The sequence below is a fragment of the Paramormyrops kingsleyae genome, chromosome 14 (genome assembly GCF_048594095.1).
Source record: "Paramormyrops kingsleyae isolate MSU_618 chromosome 14, PKINGS_0.4, whole genome shotgun sequence".
Taxonomy (NCBI): Eukaryota; Metazoa; Chordata; class Actinopteri; order Osteoglossiformes; family Mormyridae; genus Paramormyrops; species Paramormyrops kingsleyae.
The window spans coordinates 16,986,215-17,002,776 of NC_132810.1; the positions used below are offsets into that span (position 1 = coordinate 16,986,215).

Genomic DNA, 16,562 nt, shown 5'->3' on the forward strand with positions numbered 1-16,562 from the left:
CACCATGGCTGACACGCCCCCCCCCCCCCCCAGTTCGGGGGGGGGGAATTGGTCTCGCTGGGCGGAAATCCAGGCCGTGCGTAGGAGCTTTACTGGCACTGCGCTGCGTCAAGGTCCTGGCCCAAATGAATAAGGGAAAATATGAGAAATAATGAAGGCGAAGCACACCCCCAGGATGGGATGCCCCTCCTGACAGCTGGGGGGGGGGTGATAATGAATAATGACCCCCCCCCCCCCCCCCCCCCCCCGAGGACACTCTGACTGCCAGGATGCTCTGTAGGGCGTGAAAGATTGGGACAATCCCACTGTTTCTATAGAAGCACATGACCCACCCCACCCACCCAATGGGGGTGTCCTCTTTCGGGGTGTTTGGGATTTGGGGCAAAAGAGGGAGACCGGAAACCACTTTCTGATAAGGAAAGTAAAAACTGACATTTTGAGCTGGCAGGAATGAATGGCTCATGGATTATGAGGCTCTGGGTGGATCTTTGGTGCAGGTTCCAGTGAAAAACCGGGTGACAAATCGGGCCAAGCAGGACCGTAACCTCCCGAGGGTGCATGGTCCTTGCCGTGGTGGTTTTCTGATGTCTGGGTACTTTCAGGGAAGCCAGCTGGGGAAGGGGGTTGGGGGGCTGTTCTTGTTGCCCGTGGAAGTCTGATGGGTTCCCATACCTCTCCGTTTATCCCTCACTCAGACGTTCCTTCCTACTGCATTAAACAGGGTCCACAGAGTACAGATACCCATAATCCTTGGCATGAAGCGAGGGGGTTTTGATGTCTCTCTGTAGGATTGATTTTCCTCACCCCACCCCTGGGGCGGCGCTGGCACACGTACACAGGGCAGCGGGGAGGCTTGGCAGGCCTCTGCTTTTTTAAAGCAGCACGCTTCTCACTTACATTAAAGGTCGATGGAGGCAACGGCTGCTCGAGAACTGTGCTGACATGCCCGTATGTGGCCCCTAGTTAATGGAAGACCCCCCCCCCAACCCCCCATCCCAGGGAGGCATGTAGCATTGAAATTGTGCCAGTGGCACCACTATGAATGTGCAGGCGGCCATTGATTGGGGACACACACACTCACGCACACACACTTTCTAGAGCTCAGCGTTGGAAATTGCTGGGCCAAGTTCATTCACCGAGCACAAGATGTGAGGGGATAAGATAAGATAAGGGTACTGCCCATCCGCTGAGGGACAGAGGTTGGCGTGGTTAAGATGGGGTAGCACTCCAGGCCACACCCAGTCAATGTGCAGAAGGCCACATACCTTCAATGGCTTAGGTGGGCAGGCTGAGATGGGGGTTCCGCCCACAGCCACACCCACTAAGCGACTAACGGGTCCCTCGGCTTGCTTGCCTCCACAGGCTCCCTCAACATCCTGATGCGGGTGAAGGGTATCGCCACGGTGGACACGCTGCTCTGGAGCATCTCTGGGAACCAGGGCCCAGAGTGGAAGCAGGCCAACGTGCCGGTGAACCCCAGCGGAGCATTCCAGGTACTGGGCATCTTGGACGACTTCTCTCCGAAAGATCAAGCTCTGTTTTTACCACGACCCACTGAAATCATACCTGAGATTATTCTTGTGCGTAAGGAAAAATAGCACGTAGGTCCTGAGACATTGGCATCTGGCCGGGCAACTGCTAACTCTTCTCTCTGATAGAAACCTTTAATTTTGAAAGCCCAGCATGCCTGACCTTGCACTGCTCGTCACTTATTACCCGCGCGTCTGAATTATTTAGCAAGTGTAAATTGTTATGGACGACCATGATCATGCTACAGTCTTTCCCTGTGATAAAAATGATGGTGATCGTGACGGAGAGTTGCGATTCTGGCCAGAGAAGAGCGTCCCCCGACCATTAAACACCAGTAACCCCGAGTAAAGGTCGGCTGTTTGCTCATCACACTTTCATGGACAGCTTTGCCGGTTATATACTGCCTGCTCGAATGCCCATTAAATATTTAGGCAATGTGAGGTATTGGAGAAAATAAACTGGGTGGGGGGTGTGTGGGGGGTGGGTAACTCGACCGATCAATCAGAAGCATTAGCCTTAGGTGACTGTGCTTTTCGAAAGGAGTGAAGTGTGTGTCGCAGTCGGCGTGTGATTAAAACCCGACGCTGGCTATGTCAGCACGTCGCTCTCTCTCATTGCTCCCCCCCCCCCCCCGTCTGCCTGCCAGTCTGTGTGTCTCGTCCTTTATTTTTTATAGATGTACTCCAGTCCCTTCAAATACGTTGTTTCTTTTCTCTTTTTTTTTGGGGAGATTTATTTTTTAGCTGGTGGTCCGACAGCCTCTGAAATCCTTCTTTCTGGGTGGGAAGAGGGGTGTCGGAGTGGGGTGGGGTCTGGAGATTCCGACGGAGAAACCCCCAGAGCCATTGGCTCCGACTGACATACTCCCCTCTGGCAGTGGCACACGACCCCTGCAGGACAAATTCAATTTGGACGCGCGCAGTCAGATAAAGAGCAAAGGCGTCGCGGAACTCTGGGGGCAAACCGGGAGACTGTGTCACCCCGGAGGTCTGGGGGGGGTGGGGGGGTGGTGCTAATGCTCCTTTGATTAAGCTGAGGCGATATGAAGCACTTCAGAGTGACTGGTGAGCGGTGCGGCTGCTAAATGTGCATCAGTGGTTCTCTGAGCGCTTTGATGCCGTTCAAACGGGTGGTTAGGGCGGATTTACACACTTAATGATCTGAAGGCAGGTAGGAAGCAGGGAGATAAGGCTGCAGAACCACGGCTCCTGCCCGCTTGCGCATTAAAGGCCAGGGGTACCCAGAACGCAAACGCGCCTTAGCGTACCGATGACCTTGCAGAAGGATTAGAGTCAGGAACCAAAGATTACACACCCCCCACCTTGCTCTCTGTCCCCACCTGCAGGCCGGAGTCAGGGTATTGTTTTCCTTCTCAATTGGACGGCCTTGGCTACAGGGACCCCCTCCGTGGATCTGAATGTGCTGGGACACGGTCGTGTTTCCCATTTCCCGACTCGATTTAAGTCTCTCTCATCTTTCTCTCATTTCTGCCCCCCCCCCCCCCCAAAGCTCTCCTCTGTCACTTCCCAGCATCACACTCTGACTCCCCCCCCCGCCCATTTTTCTAATACTTTCTTTTTTTCCCACAATTCCCAATAGAAAATGTCTAACAAGCCAACTACACGAAAAAGAGTGTGGTTTCAGATCTAAACCCGGCGGGGTTGGGTGGGGGTGGGGGGGGGGGGGGTCAGATAGATTCACAGTCGACTATTGCTTTTCAGTGTGATTTCGGCACATACTACCCCTTGGTTCCCAAGGATACGGCTGGCTTGTGCACGGTATCCAGCCGGCCGCCTGATTCGCTGCTACATGTAAAATAACACGCAGTAACGGTGCCCTCCATAGAGATCCTGCTGCTGTTTCCGCCGGCTGGTTCTCTCTTTTTCTCTTTTTAAGACGACACATTAAACGACCCCAGAAAGCCACGGCCACCATTACCCGGGGTGACACGGGTGGCTTTATGGCCCCCTAACCCTGTGGGGTCTGACTCCACCCCTAGTCCTTGCCATCCTGGATGTTACTGGGCTCAGGCGGACCTGGGGGGGCGAAAACAGACAGGCACCCGGCCCAATCCGAAGGCTTCATTAAAAAGTCCCTGATTCCTTGGAGCTCTCATTAAATATTTAACCCCACACTTGTTTTGGCAGAGGGGTGGGGCCCCTCTTACAGCACTGCGTCACCGCTCTCGAACCCATCACCCTCCCTGAGGCTGAATGGTGGCCTCGTGGAGCGCCAGGCTGTTACCTGAAAGTTCCCCACCACCGGGAAGCGCGTGCAGAAGGAGACAGCCTCCTCATTTGTGGTCCAGGGAGACTGTTTACACCAGTCGATGTTAACGGGCAAGATGGATCCTCCTCCTAAGGGGGCCGCCAAGCCCGGGGGTGGATTTCAGGCCCGCCCAACACGGAGTCACATATTTACGTGGCTATCGATCGGCGTTGGTAGGGCGGGCGGCATCGGAGCAGGCCTACGCTACCTCCTGCATTGCCAAAGCGAGTCGACCACATCCGCGTCCTCCATGTTACCGCCACCGTAGCCATGGGGTCGACGGGCTCATCGACGGCAAGCGCTCCGTGAGATTAACGGCACCGCGGCACAGACGGAGCAGGAGAATTAATCAGTGTGGAACCCAAACAGCCGACGCACGATTACTCTTTATTACTCGACGCTGGGTACTCCTTCCCTGTGCTGCTGTTCCTATGGCAACCCCCCCTCCACCTAAAACAACCAGCTCCCCCCCGTCAATACTATTCAGCTGCTGATAGACTGCCCTGCAAGGGATGCCACGCTCGCCGTCTCAGAGGGAGATGGGGGGGGGGTTGTCCTATGCAGTGAGCTGCATGATGGTTTTCTTATGGGGGGAGGGAGGTTTACGGTCAAAGGCTCCTTGAGTCTGTCGATTACTCTCCTCCCTGTGGGGTGGTGGGGCTGCCTTGCTAAAGCTGAACATTAGGACCAGAGCACGGCCTTCAAGGAGGTGGCAAGGCCTGGGTGGTGGGGGGCTTTTATCTACTGTTAGAACCCTCACCCAACTTGGTAAGGCCAAGTAGGACCAATGGGCATAAGTGGAGCTGGCGGGCTGTGTGACAGCCCAGGAACTGAATACTCGACCTTGAAAGGCTTCTACTGTGTCACTGAACTGCCTGAACAGCCACGATCGAAGTAAATTCGTGCACATACCTAAAAAGCAACATTAGCCATAAGGTTAGCCACAGCATTAGCCCCAGCATTAGCCATAAGGTTAGCCACAGTATTAGCCCCAGGATTAGCCATAGCATTATCCACAGCATTAGCCCCATGATTAGCCATAAGGTTAGCCACAGCATTAGCCCCAGCATTAGCCATAAGGTTAGCCACAGTATTAGCCCCAGAATTAGCCATAGCATTATCCACAGCATTAGCCACAGCACACATGAGTCAAGTCAAAGTTTGATTGTCCTTCAGCGGGGCCCGATCAGCTCACATCAGCGGGGGAAGGATGCCTGTTATTCCCACACCCACCTGAGGAGGTGGGAGTGATTGCACCGTAGGGATCCGGACACTTGTCGACAAATTAGGCAAACTTTGGCTTGAAAACCTGAATCCTGAAAGCACCTGGTGTGACGGGAGGCCAGAAGCTGCCAAGTAATCAGGCCCCTGAAGGCACTGGAGGACCTACCCAGGGTGTACCTCTGCCGCCCGGCCGCCAACTGACAGGGCTCCTCCGTCTGCCGACGACGCGGTGAGGGCTTCCTGTGTTTCGATTAGCGACGACGGCGGTCCGGGGCTAATCAGTGGTACTGGCAGTGAAAACAGCAACTGGGATGGGAGCAGCGCTCCTGATCGACTGCTGGAGGAAACCAGCTAATGCCTTGTGTCTCCCATTGTCACCCATTCTCTCCTTTTCCTCCTTCTCTCCTCCACTGACCTCCGCTCCACCCTCAGTCTCTCCAGCCTTCTGTTCCTCCTCTCCGTCCCCTTCCAGATTAGTGTTTGGTAGCTAGTGTAGATGGCACAGTCTCATTTTGCGTGGGTTTGTGTGTCTGCTGCCTTGCTGTTATTCTTTCCCCTGAGTCTGAGCTCCTCCCTCTTGGTAGGGAGCTCACTGTAGGCCTCACAGCCTCTCTCACGCACACATGCAAAAATATTTGCAATATTGTTTTGTTGCTCAGCTGTGGTCATTCGCATGGGTCTATCGCATGGATCTATCTTCATGCTAACTTTAGTGCTTATATGCAGACTATGCAGCACCTGTAATTTGGAGTACAAAGTGCTGCGTCGCTGCTGGCCCCCCATGCCCGAGCCTGCCCGCAGAGGCACACCGCCAATTAGTACAGTGCCCAGCCATGCGGTGCTGGCAGACAGATTGAATTAAGCCTCTCCACGACGCACCCGAGCGTGGCCGTCTATCAGAGGTATCTGCAGTCTCCCCTAGCATGGTCCTGCTAACTGCCCCCTGGGCTCCAGCATACTGGGGTCACCCTTAGCCTCCCTATTTACCCGAAAGGGGTCACGTCCTCCAAGGAGCATGCCGGTGGGGGCTGAATTTAGTGGTGATGGAGTGGATTAGCGCATTACTCTCTTAATCGGGGCCCTTTGCTAATGGGGGGGCCTGAGAATGTCGAGGAGGGAAACCCGGCTTCAGCCTGTTTCTGTATTTGTCCTTCGGCGTCTGGGTCCAATGTGCTCCAACGGCCACAGGTTTGAGTGAAACCTCTGTACACTACTTAAGCTGCGGCTAACGTGCTTAGCCAGACAGCTGAGCAGCACAGCGCTAAAGCTAAACCACGTGGAGAGATAAGGGGCGGCTCTGAAGGGGCCTGCCTTTCTCTCACCACCTCAGGCATCTTCCGGGACGCCTCACTGTGTTTCTATTAGCGACGGCCCGTCTACCCGCTTGGATATTTACCGCGTGGCTTCAGTTCTGCCCTCATGGATTCAGCGCCACAGTGGCACGGCACTAAGCTGGCCCCCGGCTCCCCGTCCAGTTTACAGCTTGTTTATAAACCCCCGTGTGGGCCAGCCGGTTAGCGTAGTCTGGGAGGAGTACCCCAGCTCAGCCAGATTGTGTCAGGCAGGCGGTGTGCACCCCCCACCCCCTCATGTTTTCCTACCACCATGTTTCAATTAAGAGAGTATAAACCAGGCATCTGAGGAGGGATGCACAGGGAGCAGCGGCGGGCTCGAATTTCATTAGCTCTGTGGGATGGGGCTTCGGCCCCCGTTGCCAGGGTAATTAACTTGTCAATCAAAACGGGAGCTGCACAGGAAAAAACCACACCCACCAGCCCACTGACTCCACCCCTCCCCTTCTGGTAGATGTGGCCGTAAACCCCTGGCTATGGATTTACTGCACCAATGTTGCTGTTTCAGGTGGTTCATATGACTCTCATGGGGACTATTGACAAATTAGCCTGATACATAATGACCCCCATCTCCCCACTGGAAAATGTGTAGGAAAAACATGCAGGCATTGACTCTCAGGTCCGTGTGGTTAGCTAAAGTCAGTTCACGCTATCTGTCTGCCAGCAAAACAGAACGACTATAAAAACGATCAACCATAAAATTCTGGAATGGTGATTTTTTTTTTTGTGGTTTCTCTGCAGGTGGTGTTTGAGGGGGTGCGGGGCACCGGCTATGAAGGGGACATCGCTATTGATGACGTGTCCATCACCACGGGGAAGTGCAAACAGGACAACACCGTCTCTAACACAGGTACAGAGCTTCCTGCCCTATGACTCTCCGCAGTCCATGTGGGAGGGAGGCGATGGGCGCAAAGGAGAGAGCAGCGGGGAGGACGGGGTACCTGGAGCTAAACACAGAGCTACAGCCTGGCCTCTATATCAGCTGTGTCCCTCCTCTCCAGAGGGAGGCGCTGTCACACAGGAGGGCCCCCTATAAAGAGAACAAGGTATGATCCAAGGAGCCTGCAAGACCGTGGATCTGGCTGCACACTGCCCACTAGAGGATGCCATTTGAAAAATAGCTTCTCTCCTGATGCATTGTGGGAGGAATGCGTTTGAACTTCCACACCTCCCTGCATGTCTTTGCAGCTCTTAGCCTCAAGGGAAAGGAAAGAGGGCTAGGTGAAATCTCGGAGGCACCCGGTGGGGGTGCGTTTGCTCACAGGCACTGATTAGAACGTGGACAGACAGACGCCCGGCGCATTGTGTGGTCTTCATTAGCCAATCGGATTGCACCCAGTTTACTTTCAGGAGCCGGTGTCCATGACAACCACAAAATAAAAACATAATGAAAAAAGACAGATTATGAAATATTAAGAGCAGGCCATTACCTTTTGGTACATCCCATCTGATATACAAAAAAGTACACTTTGCATTATTTATGCAGGCATAAACGGGGGGGGGGGCACTCGCCAGGGAGGGGGGGGCTCGCTTTATGCACATCGAGATAAACGGGACCGATGGGTAATTAGAGGCAGGGATGCAGGTATTGCGACAACGACGGAGACCCGGGCACAGCAAATGCTGCGCACACACACAGACTCACACGGGCACAGCAAATGCTGCGCACACACACAGACTCACACGGGCACATCACACGCTGAAATGAAAGCGACAGCAGGTCACACGGGCTGGTAGATGGGGAGCGACGTCCCTTACAGCCCATAATGGCACGTGGGCATCACCAGGCACAGCGTACGGACACTGCTCTCCCCCTGCCAGCCACAGGGACAAACAGACTCACTCGGTGGGGTGTCGGGCTGCGGCATGAGAGGGGGGCTGTACTCTGTCTGAGGATGTAATGGGTTCTGTTGTTAAGACTGACCGGCTTGCCATGCGAGTCTTAACACAAAGGAAATTTTCCGCAGAGAGTGTGTGTGTGTGTGTGTGTGTGGGTATACCTATCCTTATGGGGGCACAATGTCCCTATAACGTGATAAATATCTGTCTTTTTTCCCCTTATGGGGACTGTTTTCCTGGCCCCCATAAGGAAAAACTGACTGCTATGAAAAAACTAAAAATGCAGAAAGTCTTGTATTTTGCTTGGTTATTTATGGTCATGGTTAGGGCTGGGTGGGGGTTAAGGTTGTCATAGTTAGCATTAGCATTTTTCCATGGAAGTGAATGAGCGGGCCCCATAAGGATAGGTATACCCGACGTGTGTGTGTGTGTGTGTGTGTGTGTGTGTTTTAACGTCTGTATCCATGGTCAGCAAGCCCAAATGTCAAGGGCCAGTCTCCGTAAACAGTGATCATGTTCAAAAGCCACAACGACAATAGAATCTTCCGGGCAGAAGCCGTATTATGTTTGCGCTAAAAAAAAATATGTGGCCAACTAACAGTGCTCCAAATAGCTGTACAAAAAATAACTCGTGCAAACAGTCTGATCTGTCTGAAAGTTATGAACCCTTCATAAGGTCAGCAGTCGAGTAAAATAGAAATCACTTTTTCATTCTAGAAAAGGGGGCATTCGGTAAAACAGAGACAAGCCCGACCTGGTTCCGTTTTGCGGTTGAATCGCGACTGTGGTGGTTTATTTTCGCTGGCTGGGGATCAAAAACTTTGCCCCTGTATTCCTGGTCTTCCCTGGATGTTGCTGCACAGATGGCAGTCAGCCTGTGGTGGCCGAGGTCTTCATTGTAGGGTAGTAAGGATGGTAAAAATGTGAGTCATGGCTGCTGCGAAGAGGGCAGATTAAGAGCTTAACTGTGACCCCAGAGTCACCCGACCCTCGAACCCAGGACAGGGCTGGTTTAGGTTCTATATCTCTGCTCCCCGGTAGTAAACACATGGAATTCAGTGTTATTTCAGATGTATTTGTCAATAATAATAATAATAATGACACTCTATTGATCCCCGTGGGAAAATTCTCTTCTTGCCTACCTCATCTTGCTCTCCATGACATGCAGACACGTATAAGACACGTTAAGAGCCTTGCTCATGGGCCCACAGGCATGACTCTTCTGCTGAGGCCGGGCGCAAACCAACAACCTTCTGATCACGGGCAGTGAAGCTTAGCCCACTGAGCCACATGCTGCCCCAAAAGGCTTCTACCAGAAGATAATTAGATTGGATCTGTAACAAAAATAATGCAAACTATATGAGTTTGGACCCGATGTTCATTATTGCAGTGCAAAGGCTTCAATGGGGTGTCACGGCCCACGTTCGCCCCCCCCCCCAGTGGGCTTCATCCTCAGCCTGAGGGCCCCTGAGGGCCCAGGATGCGTTTGCAAGTGAATCGTTATACAACCATTACATCAGCGGTAAGGCAGTGACAGCGGCTCGCTGCCGAGTGTGGGAGAGCACTCATGAAGGGCACTGGTACGCGTCTGGAGCAGAAAGACACATTTGAATCATTAATGTTATTAACCTTGCCCCCCCCCGGGTCCTGGCACTGAATGCTAATTTGCGATCTGGCTCTGACGCCCCTCGCAGGGCCCGTCGGTCATGTGACCTGGTCCGCACGTGCCCTCATCCCTGGTCACGTGACTGTCCCTTTTCCTCGGATTGGGGGGGAGGGGGTGAGTCACCGGCTTATTTGACATCTGTATGACGTCCATCTGAACGAGGTGCTAAATGAAATACCCCCCCAGCCATCTCCCAGGATCACTTATCCCGGCCGGGGTCGGCGCTGTTCAGCTGTTAAACATTTTACATCCATTTACTGTATTAATATTGATATGAGTCATTTCCATCACTTATAGGGTAATATCATAGATTGAAGAAAAAATGTGATCAAATGCAGCCTGTTCCCAAAATAAAATACAGATTTTTACAGTAGTGGTTTGTCGGTCCAAAGTGTAACTGAATCCTCACATGTAAGGATTCTGTTATAGGGGCTTAGAAGGACGCAGATCTGGACCCCCCCAGCTACAGGACCCAGGAGACACACAGCCCCCCCGTTTCCAGCTACCTCTCCCTGGCATTCCCAACTCTTCTCCCAACTTGGTTGGGATTTCTGTTGGTTCTCCTCTTGCCCCCCTCCCTCCACAACATTCTTCCGGGGGTTCACCTGCGGGGGCCGTACAGACAAGTGTCTCCCCGCTTTCCCCCCCCAACTGGGCCCTATTTGCACATCCTGTTCTCATCCCAGTCTGTAAACTCCCCCCCCCCCCATTGCCACCAGAGCCTGTTTCTTGCACCCATCTGTCAGGTAACAGGGACAGGCCTGGACCTGGGGCTCATCCTGCGAGCTGTGGGCCCCCCCACCATAAAAGATGGCAGCCAAGCGGCATTTTATCTTCAGGCTCGAGCTGGAGAGGATGTGAGCCAGGGACAGGTTGGGGAGGGAGCGGGAAGCGGGGGGGTGAAGCCTGGTGGACTCGAAGGGTTAATCCCCTGTGAAAATGCATTTCCGCACCCTGGGTCATCCAAAGGCTGCGGGTTCGCCAGCTTTGGACCATGTCACCTGTGGCTTTGATTAACTCACGGGTACCGGATCCGGACCATCTGGCCCCTCGTCCCGCTGTTCAGCGGCGTCCCCCGGTTCGCTTGGCAGCCTCCCGTGTAGAAGGCCCGCCCCCCCACTGCCTCCGAGTTCCCGCCTCCTTCAAAGGCCCTTGAGAGAGCTGCGGTGAGGGAGGGGCCAGTCACTTAACTTGTTTTTATTAAAAAGGAAGGGAAAAAACGCTTTATTATGAATACATTGATTTTCTGCCATAAGGGAAAAAAACCTTGATATAAATGCCTATTGATCTCTCAGATACAATATCTGTCCTTTATTTATTAAACTGGTCTGCAGGCAGCACACACTCCTAATGCGAAGTGCGTGACACACAGCAGGCAGGGCGGTGGCCGCTGGGAACGCCCCGCCCCCCAAACACAGCGGGCGCCCCCACGCTGCCTAACCCCGAACGGCAATGCCTCAGCGCCCCCGCGGCACTCCGAGACCCGCGGTGTAAGCGACAGCAGTGATTTCGCAGTGATATCATTTTAATTGCTAATTTGTTCCGAAGCCTTTCGTTCCTCTTTGTTCTCTCGACAACAATGTAAATATATTTTCGTAACACGTGTGATCGGTTCTGATTATTTTAACAGCTCTAAAGCAAGAAATGTGACAGATTCTTTTTTTTTTTTTTGCTTTCATTTGGCGTTTTTATTCAGAGAAGACCGCAGCGTCGCAGTTCAGTGGGCATAGTTGGCGCGTTCCCTGCGTTTGCTGCGGTTCTTCCCTGACCTTCGTTCCTCTTTCCCGTTCCAGCCGTCCTGCTGGGTGGAGCCTCACACCGATGGCCACTGTCACCAGCGCAGCTGCTGGGCTGCACACTCTCTGCCTACCTGCTGCTCTACAGATGATGAGCACAACAGCGCCCCTGTTGACCAAGATTGCCACCACCACCCCACCCCCCCGGCACACCCGGTGCCTCGCCTGCTCTGTTTCCCTATCAATTCTCTGACATCCTGTTGCCCCACGCCCCCTCCTCTCGGTCCTACCCCTCCACTCTCTTCCATCATCCTGACCCATTGCAGCCCCATTGCCCTCTGCGCTGAAGCCCATGCGCCCTCCTCATCCTCACTGGCCCCTGGCTTCTTCCACGCCGTTAGTCGTCGAAAAAGATGGAAAAAGAAAAAACGTTATCACTTAATTCCTCCCTCCTTTCTTTCATCAGTTCCATCTTCATCCCACCCCCTCTCCACCTTTTCCTGGACATTCCCCATGGGGGCGCCCCCCCTCCCCCCGTGCCCCCTGTCCCCCACCCAAGACACCAAAGTGTCGAACAATCTTACCAAAGATGAAGGACCAGAGGACAAAGGGGGGGGGGGGGGGGCGTTGTGACTAAGGACCCCCCTCCCCTTCGAGGTAGACAGCAAGCAGCTGTCAGATTGGGATGGAAAAAGCAAACAGGACAAGATGAAGGAGCGAGGGAAGCATCAGAGACCCTTCCTGTCTGGCATAGCGTTACCGCAATGGGATTGTAAATATACGTTAATCTATATATAAAATATAAGGATATAGACACTGATAGACATGAACTGGACAAAATCAGCAACACGAAAGTGAACCAGAATAAGCACAAATTTATACTTTTTTCTTTCTGTGGTACTTTTTGTCCTATTTACCTTGCAGTATTTCGTCCTTTGGCCTGGAAACCTGGTGCGTGTTGTTTTTTTGGGGGTAAATGGGCCGTGGGCAGATGGGGGACAACCAGGGGGGCGAGAGGGGGCAACTCTCACCCACAAGGCCCAAGACGCGGATTCTTCTCCCCCCCCCCCCCCCTTCGCCGCTTGGCCCCTGCCATCCCCTGCCGTTCCACCAGGAGACCCAAGGGCTGCGCTTTGGACTTCCTGTGGCTCCCCGCCTGCCCCAGTCGTCAACACTGAACCTTGGTGACATCCTGGTCCAACAGAATGTCCAAAGTGCCATTGCTGGGAAGAGCCCTGTAATGTCTCCGAAGCATATCAGCAACGACGCGTCACATAAACGGGTCGCCTGAGAGTCTCACTGAACATTCTCCACACCTCAGTTATCTGTACATATTTGTAGGCCATAAACGGAGGGATATATTGTCTCATTCCGGAAAAGTCTGAGTCGTTTCTTATGCAGTAGATATACATCACCTGTGCTATCCTTAAACGTGGTGTCACGTGTGGACCATCTCTTTCTCACGTTCCTGTGAGCGTGGGAGGGGTCGTCTCGCCGCCGTGTGCACAAATGGGCTCGAATCGCAGAAGACCAGGAACACCTCCGACAGGGCCGATGATTACCCATAATTCTTTTTAACGAATCATCTTATCGACAAGCATATAGTAGATACACTAGCTTTTGTACCATTATATAGCATAATATACCACACATAGGTATTTTACGGACATGCACCGTACACTGGGGAAGGAATGGTTGATTTTCTGAGTCGGCATCTTCATAAGTCAGTCAGATGGTTCATGCAGCTCACGCTTCTTGGTGTCTGCGGCGTGATAAGTATGTGTTTTAAACCTACCTGGTAATATAGCTATTAAATTACATATCGCATATAAGGACTTTAATACATGTAGATGGTCGTCTGGAGCAGTTTAATTGTCCTCGCTTGTAAAAAGCATTTATTTAACCGATACATATCCAGAGAAGCTGACGGTAGCTTGTTCGTTATTGTGTTTTTCATCCCCCATTATTAATCTCGATCCCTGCATCAGGCGGGTTGTTAATCGGCCGTCCCGTCTCGGATCTGCCTCCATAGGTCATAGGTCACTCATCGGCTGTATGTCTGCTTTCCCACGGTCACGTGACGAGTCCTTTGCGGCAGCGTACGCGCATGTGCTTCCTCTTTGACTTCCCCGCATCACCCCCATGTGACCTGGAGCAGTGGGCGGAGTCAGTCACAGGGCAGCGGCAGGTTTTTCTCACTGGCATCTCGGAAGAGCGAAGCGCCTGGCCGGGCCGCGGACATCCGTATTCCGCTCGGCTCAGTCGTGCGATGCCGCCAGGAAGCCGACAGGAAGTGACCTCAGCCTCACCTCCTCGGTAAAATATCAAAGCCTGCACTGTCTCGAGCGCTTTGTGATCTGTGTCCTCCTGAGTCGACCACCAAGATCGCTGACGTCTTTAGCTTCAAAGCAGATGCTTGTCTCCCCTGGATATGGGGGGGGGGGGGGGGGGGAGAAGGCATGTGGCCCATGTGTATCATGTGACACTCCAGGCCCCTCCGGGGTAAGGGGACGAGACAAGCACTTTTGAATAATGGGTGTGGACTGTGACCCCCCTCCCCCCCTGCCGAGGGTGCAGATGCTGGGAGAATGAACTGGGAATTAGCAATGCATACCCCGGAGTTCTCACCCGAGAAGCACTGCTCTGCGCTGTTAGCTTAATATTAATATCACTGTTAGCTTAATATTAATCTTTCCATTCCTTAATATCAACATGCATAATTAATTATGCTTCCTTATTCTTCTTTAATGTTAGGCTATAATCATGTTAAAATATCATTATAATCCTGGGTGAAAGTTGCCCACCGAAATCAGCAATGTGGCCCCGGAAGTGAGAATTTATAAGTATAATTTCTCCTGGAAACCAAACAAGCTCGAATCCTCTTGTGTGTTGGCGCATCTGCCGAGATCTCGGCTCACAATCGGCACGTTTTACACTTTAGTAGTCGTGAGCTCGCGTCAGACCTAATTCCGTGGCCTTTTCCCTGCACTTTAACCAGGAATCCCCACGCCTCCGATGGGGGCCGTCCGCTTAACGCGCCGTCGTCGCCGTGGCACCCAGTTTCCTCACAGACACAGACGGCGTTCCCCGGAGAACCTGTTCCGAGCGCAGATGGCTGGTCTCTCTCGTTCGGCGAGCCCGGCAGGATCGGGAGGGGGGGCAGACACGCCCCAGCAGTCCAGATCTACCCGAGTGTGACGTTCCAGAATGCCAGAATCACGCTGTCGGAGTCCTGCGCGTCACCCGGCATGTTTTACGCCTAACCGTACATGACACGCGTGGCACTGTTTGGTTGGAAGACTCTGTCCCGAAGGTTTGGACAACCCGTCGGATCAGAACCTGTTTAAACCAGCTGGCACACACACTCAAGACATGCACAGACCCCTGAGACGCCCCCCCCTCCCCACATCGTGGGCATCCTCCAAATCCCCCGTGTGCAGCTAGATGTACACCCCTGCGCACACACACTGCAGCCCCGCCCCCCCAACCCCCCTGAGGTGACACGTTCCTGCGGAGGATGTCGCAATCGTCCTGGATGGTGTATACTCTATATCACATAATGAAATATTTTAGAGGAAAAAATATATTTGAACTATGAATTTAAAATGTATAAATAAATAATTGTAAAACATGATGTGTGTGTTTGGTGGTTCATTCTTTTGTGGGGCGGGGGGGCGGGGGCCATCCCATGTTGACGGTGTCCCACATGCTGGTGACTGTCGCCAGGCTCTCGCTGTCTCCATACGCCGCTGCTGCTGCGTCGACCATCTGCAGCCTTCAGGTGCGGCGTCGCAGGTTTTGCCCTCACGATTTCACGGGTGCGGAGCATGCGCGGGGGCGGAGCATGCGCGGGTGCGGAGCATGCGCGGGGGCGGAGCATGCGCGGGGGCGGAATCGTAGGTCGCAGGGCCTTCCCCTGTTTTTGGAGCGGAGGTTTACATGGGGAGCGGGCTTTGTTCAAGGAGACTGAGAGGCACCCACTTCCCGAGGGGGGGGACGTGGGCGTGGTCAGCCCGCTGGCCATCTGCGTGGGCTCTGTGAGACCCGCCAATCCCGCCGACACGCGGATGCCAGCCGGCCCACTTCTGCCAGCAGGGGGGGGGAGAGCCCAAGGCGCGACGGCTCCGACCTCGCGGGAAGGCACCCAGCTGCACCTGCTCCGCCCCGATTGGTTCCCTCCTTAATTACCGCCACGGTTCTGAAACCATCGTACGCATTACGCAAGCCTGCTGAAACTCGGCACGGCGATCGGACCTCGCTGCCTCCTTTATTCGGTTCATCTAATGTTCATCTTTTTTTTTCAATAAATATGGAAATCGACATTTAAAAAAAAAGAGCCGCTATTGCTAAATGGTGCCTGTTTCCATGACGATAATTTATTAAGTTATTAACTGCCTGGACGTTATGTTTGAGGTAGCAGAGGGATGGAACCGCGAGTCGGACTCTGGCTGGATGCGGACACTCCCAGGTTCTGGCCACTCTAGCTGCTGTTTTGCTTAATCGTCCACAAAGCAAATGTTGGTCACTTGAAATTTTAATAACGGCATTAAAATTGCCAAATCTCATCCCAATTTCCAAAATTAATGGCATGGAAAGCTTTCGTTTAAGTTTTAAAGGCCTGAATCGACAGTCGCGGTGCTTTACGGCTTCCCCCGGCGTCAATTACCTCTGATTCCAGTCAGGGATGTTGCATTCACCCGTTTTTTAGCCCTGATGAAGGCACAGACGAAATGAAGCTTTATTTGCCTTTTGTGCGAGAATGAGATCAGCTAAATTGGAATGTGTTCTCTTACACTTAACTCTCCTTTTTAAAGACACACACAAAGGTGGGGGTCTGAGAATTTACACAGTGACCCTGGAGCGTTTTTTAGGCGGTTAAGGGCTTTGCTCAAGGGCCCAATGCAAGCAAGGTTCAGTGTCGAACCAACAACCTTCCGATGATATGCA

The 16,562-nt window shown here is 53.0% G+C and overlaps 1 protein-coding gene across 3 annotated transcripts in view; it reads left to right on the plus strand.

Annotated features, from left to right (window-relative positions):
• Positions 1 to 15,202, plus strand: part of mdga1 (MAM domain containing glycosylphosphatidylinositol anchor 1) — an 83,357-nt gene extending 68,155 nt beyond the window's left edge. For all 3 annotated transcript variants that reach the window (XM_023793130.2, XM_023793121.2, XM_072698719.1), the window contains 3 exons: positions 1,363 to 1,493; positions 7,116 to 7,224; positions 11,673 to 15,202. In XM_023793130.2, coding sequence (XP_023648898.2) covers positions 1,363 to 1,493; positions 7,116 to 7,224; positions 11,673 to 11,767 — 335 coding nt within the window. In that variant the 3' untranslated portion in view covers positions 11,768 to 15,202. The remainder of the gene's footprint in view (positions 1 to 1,362; positions 1,494 to 7,115; positions 7,225 to 11,672) is intronic.
• Positions 15,203 to 16,562: the final 1,360 nt, after the last annotated feature.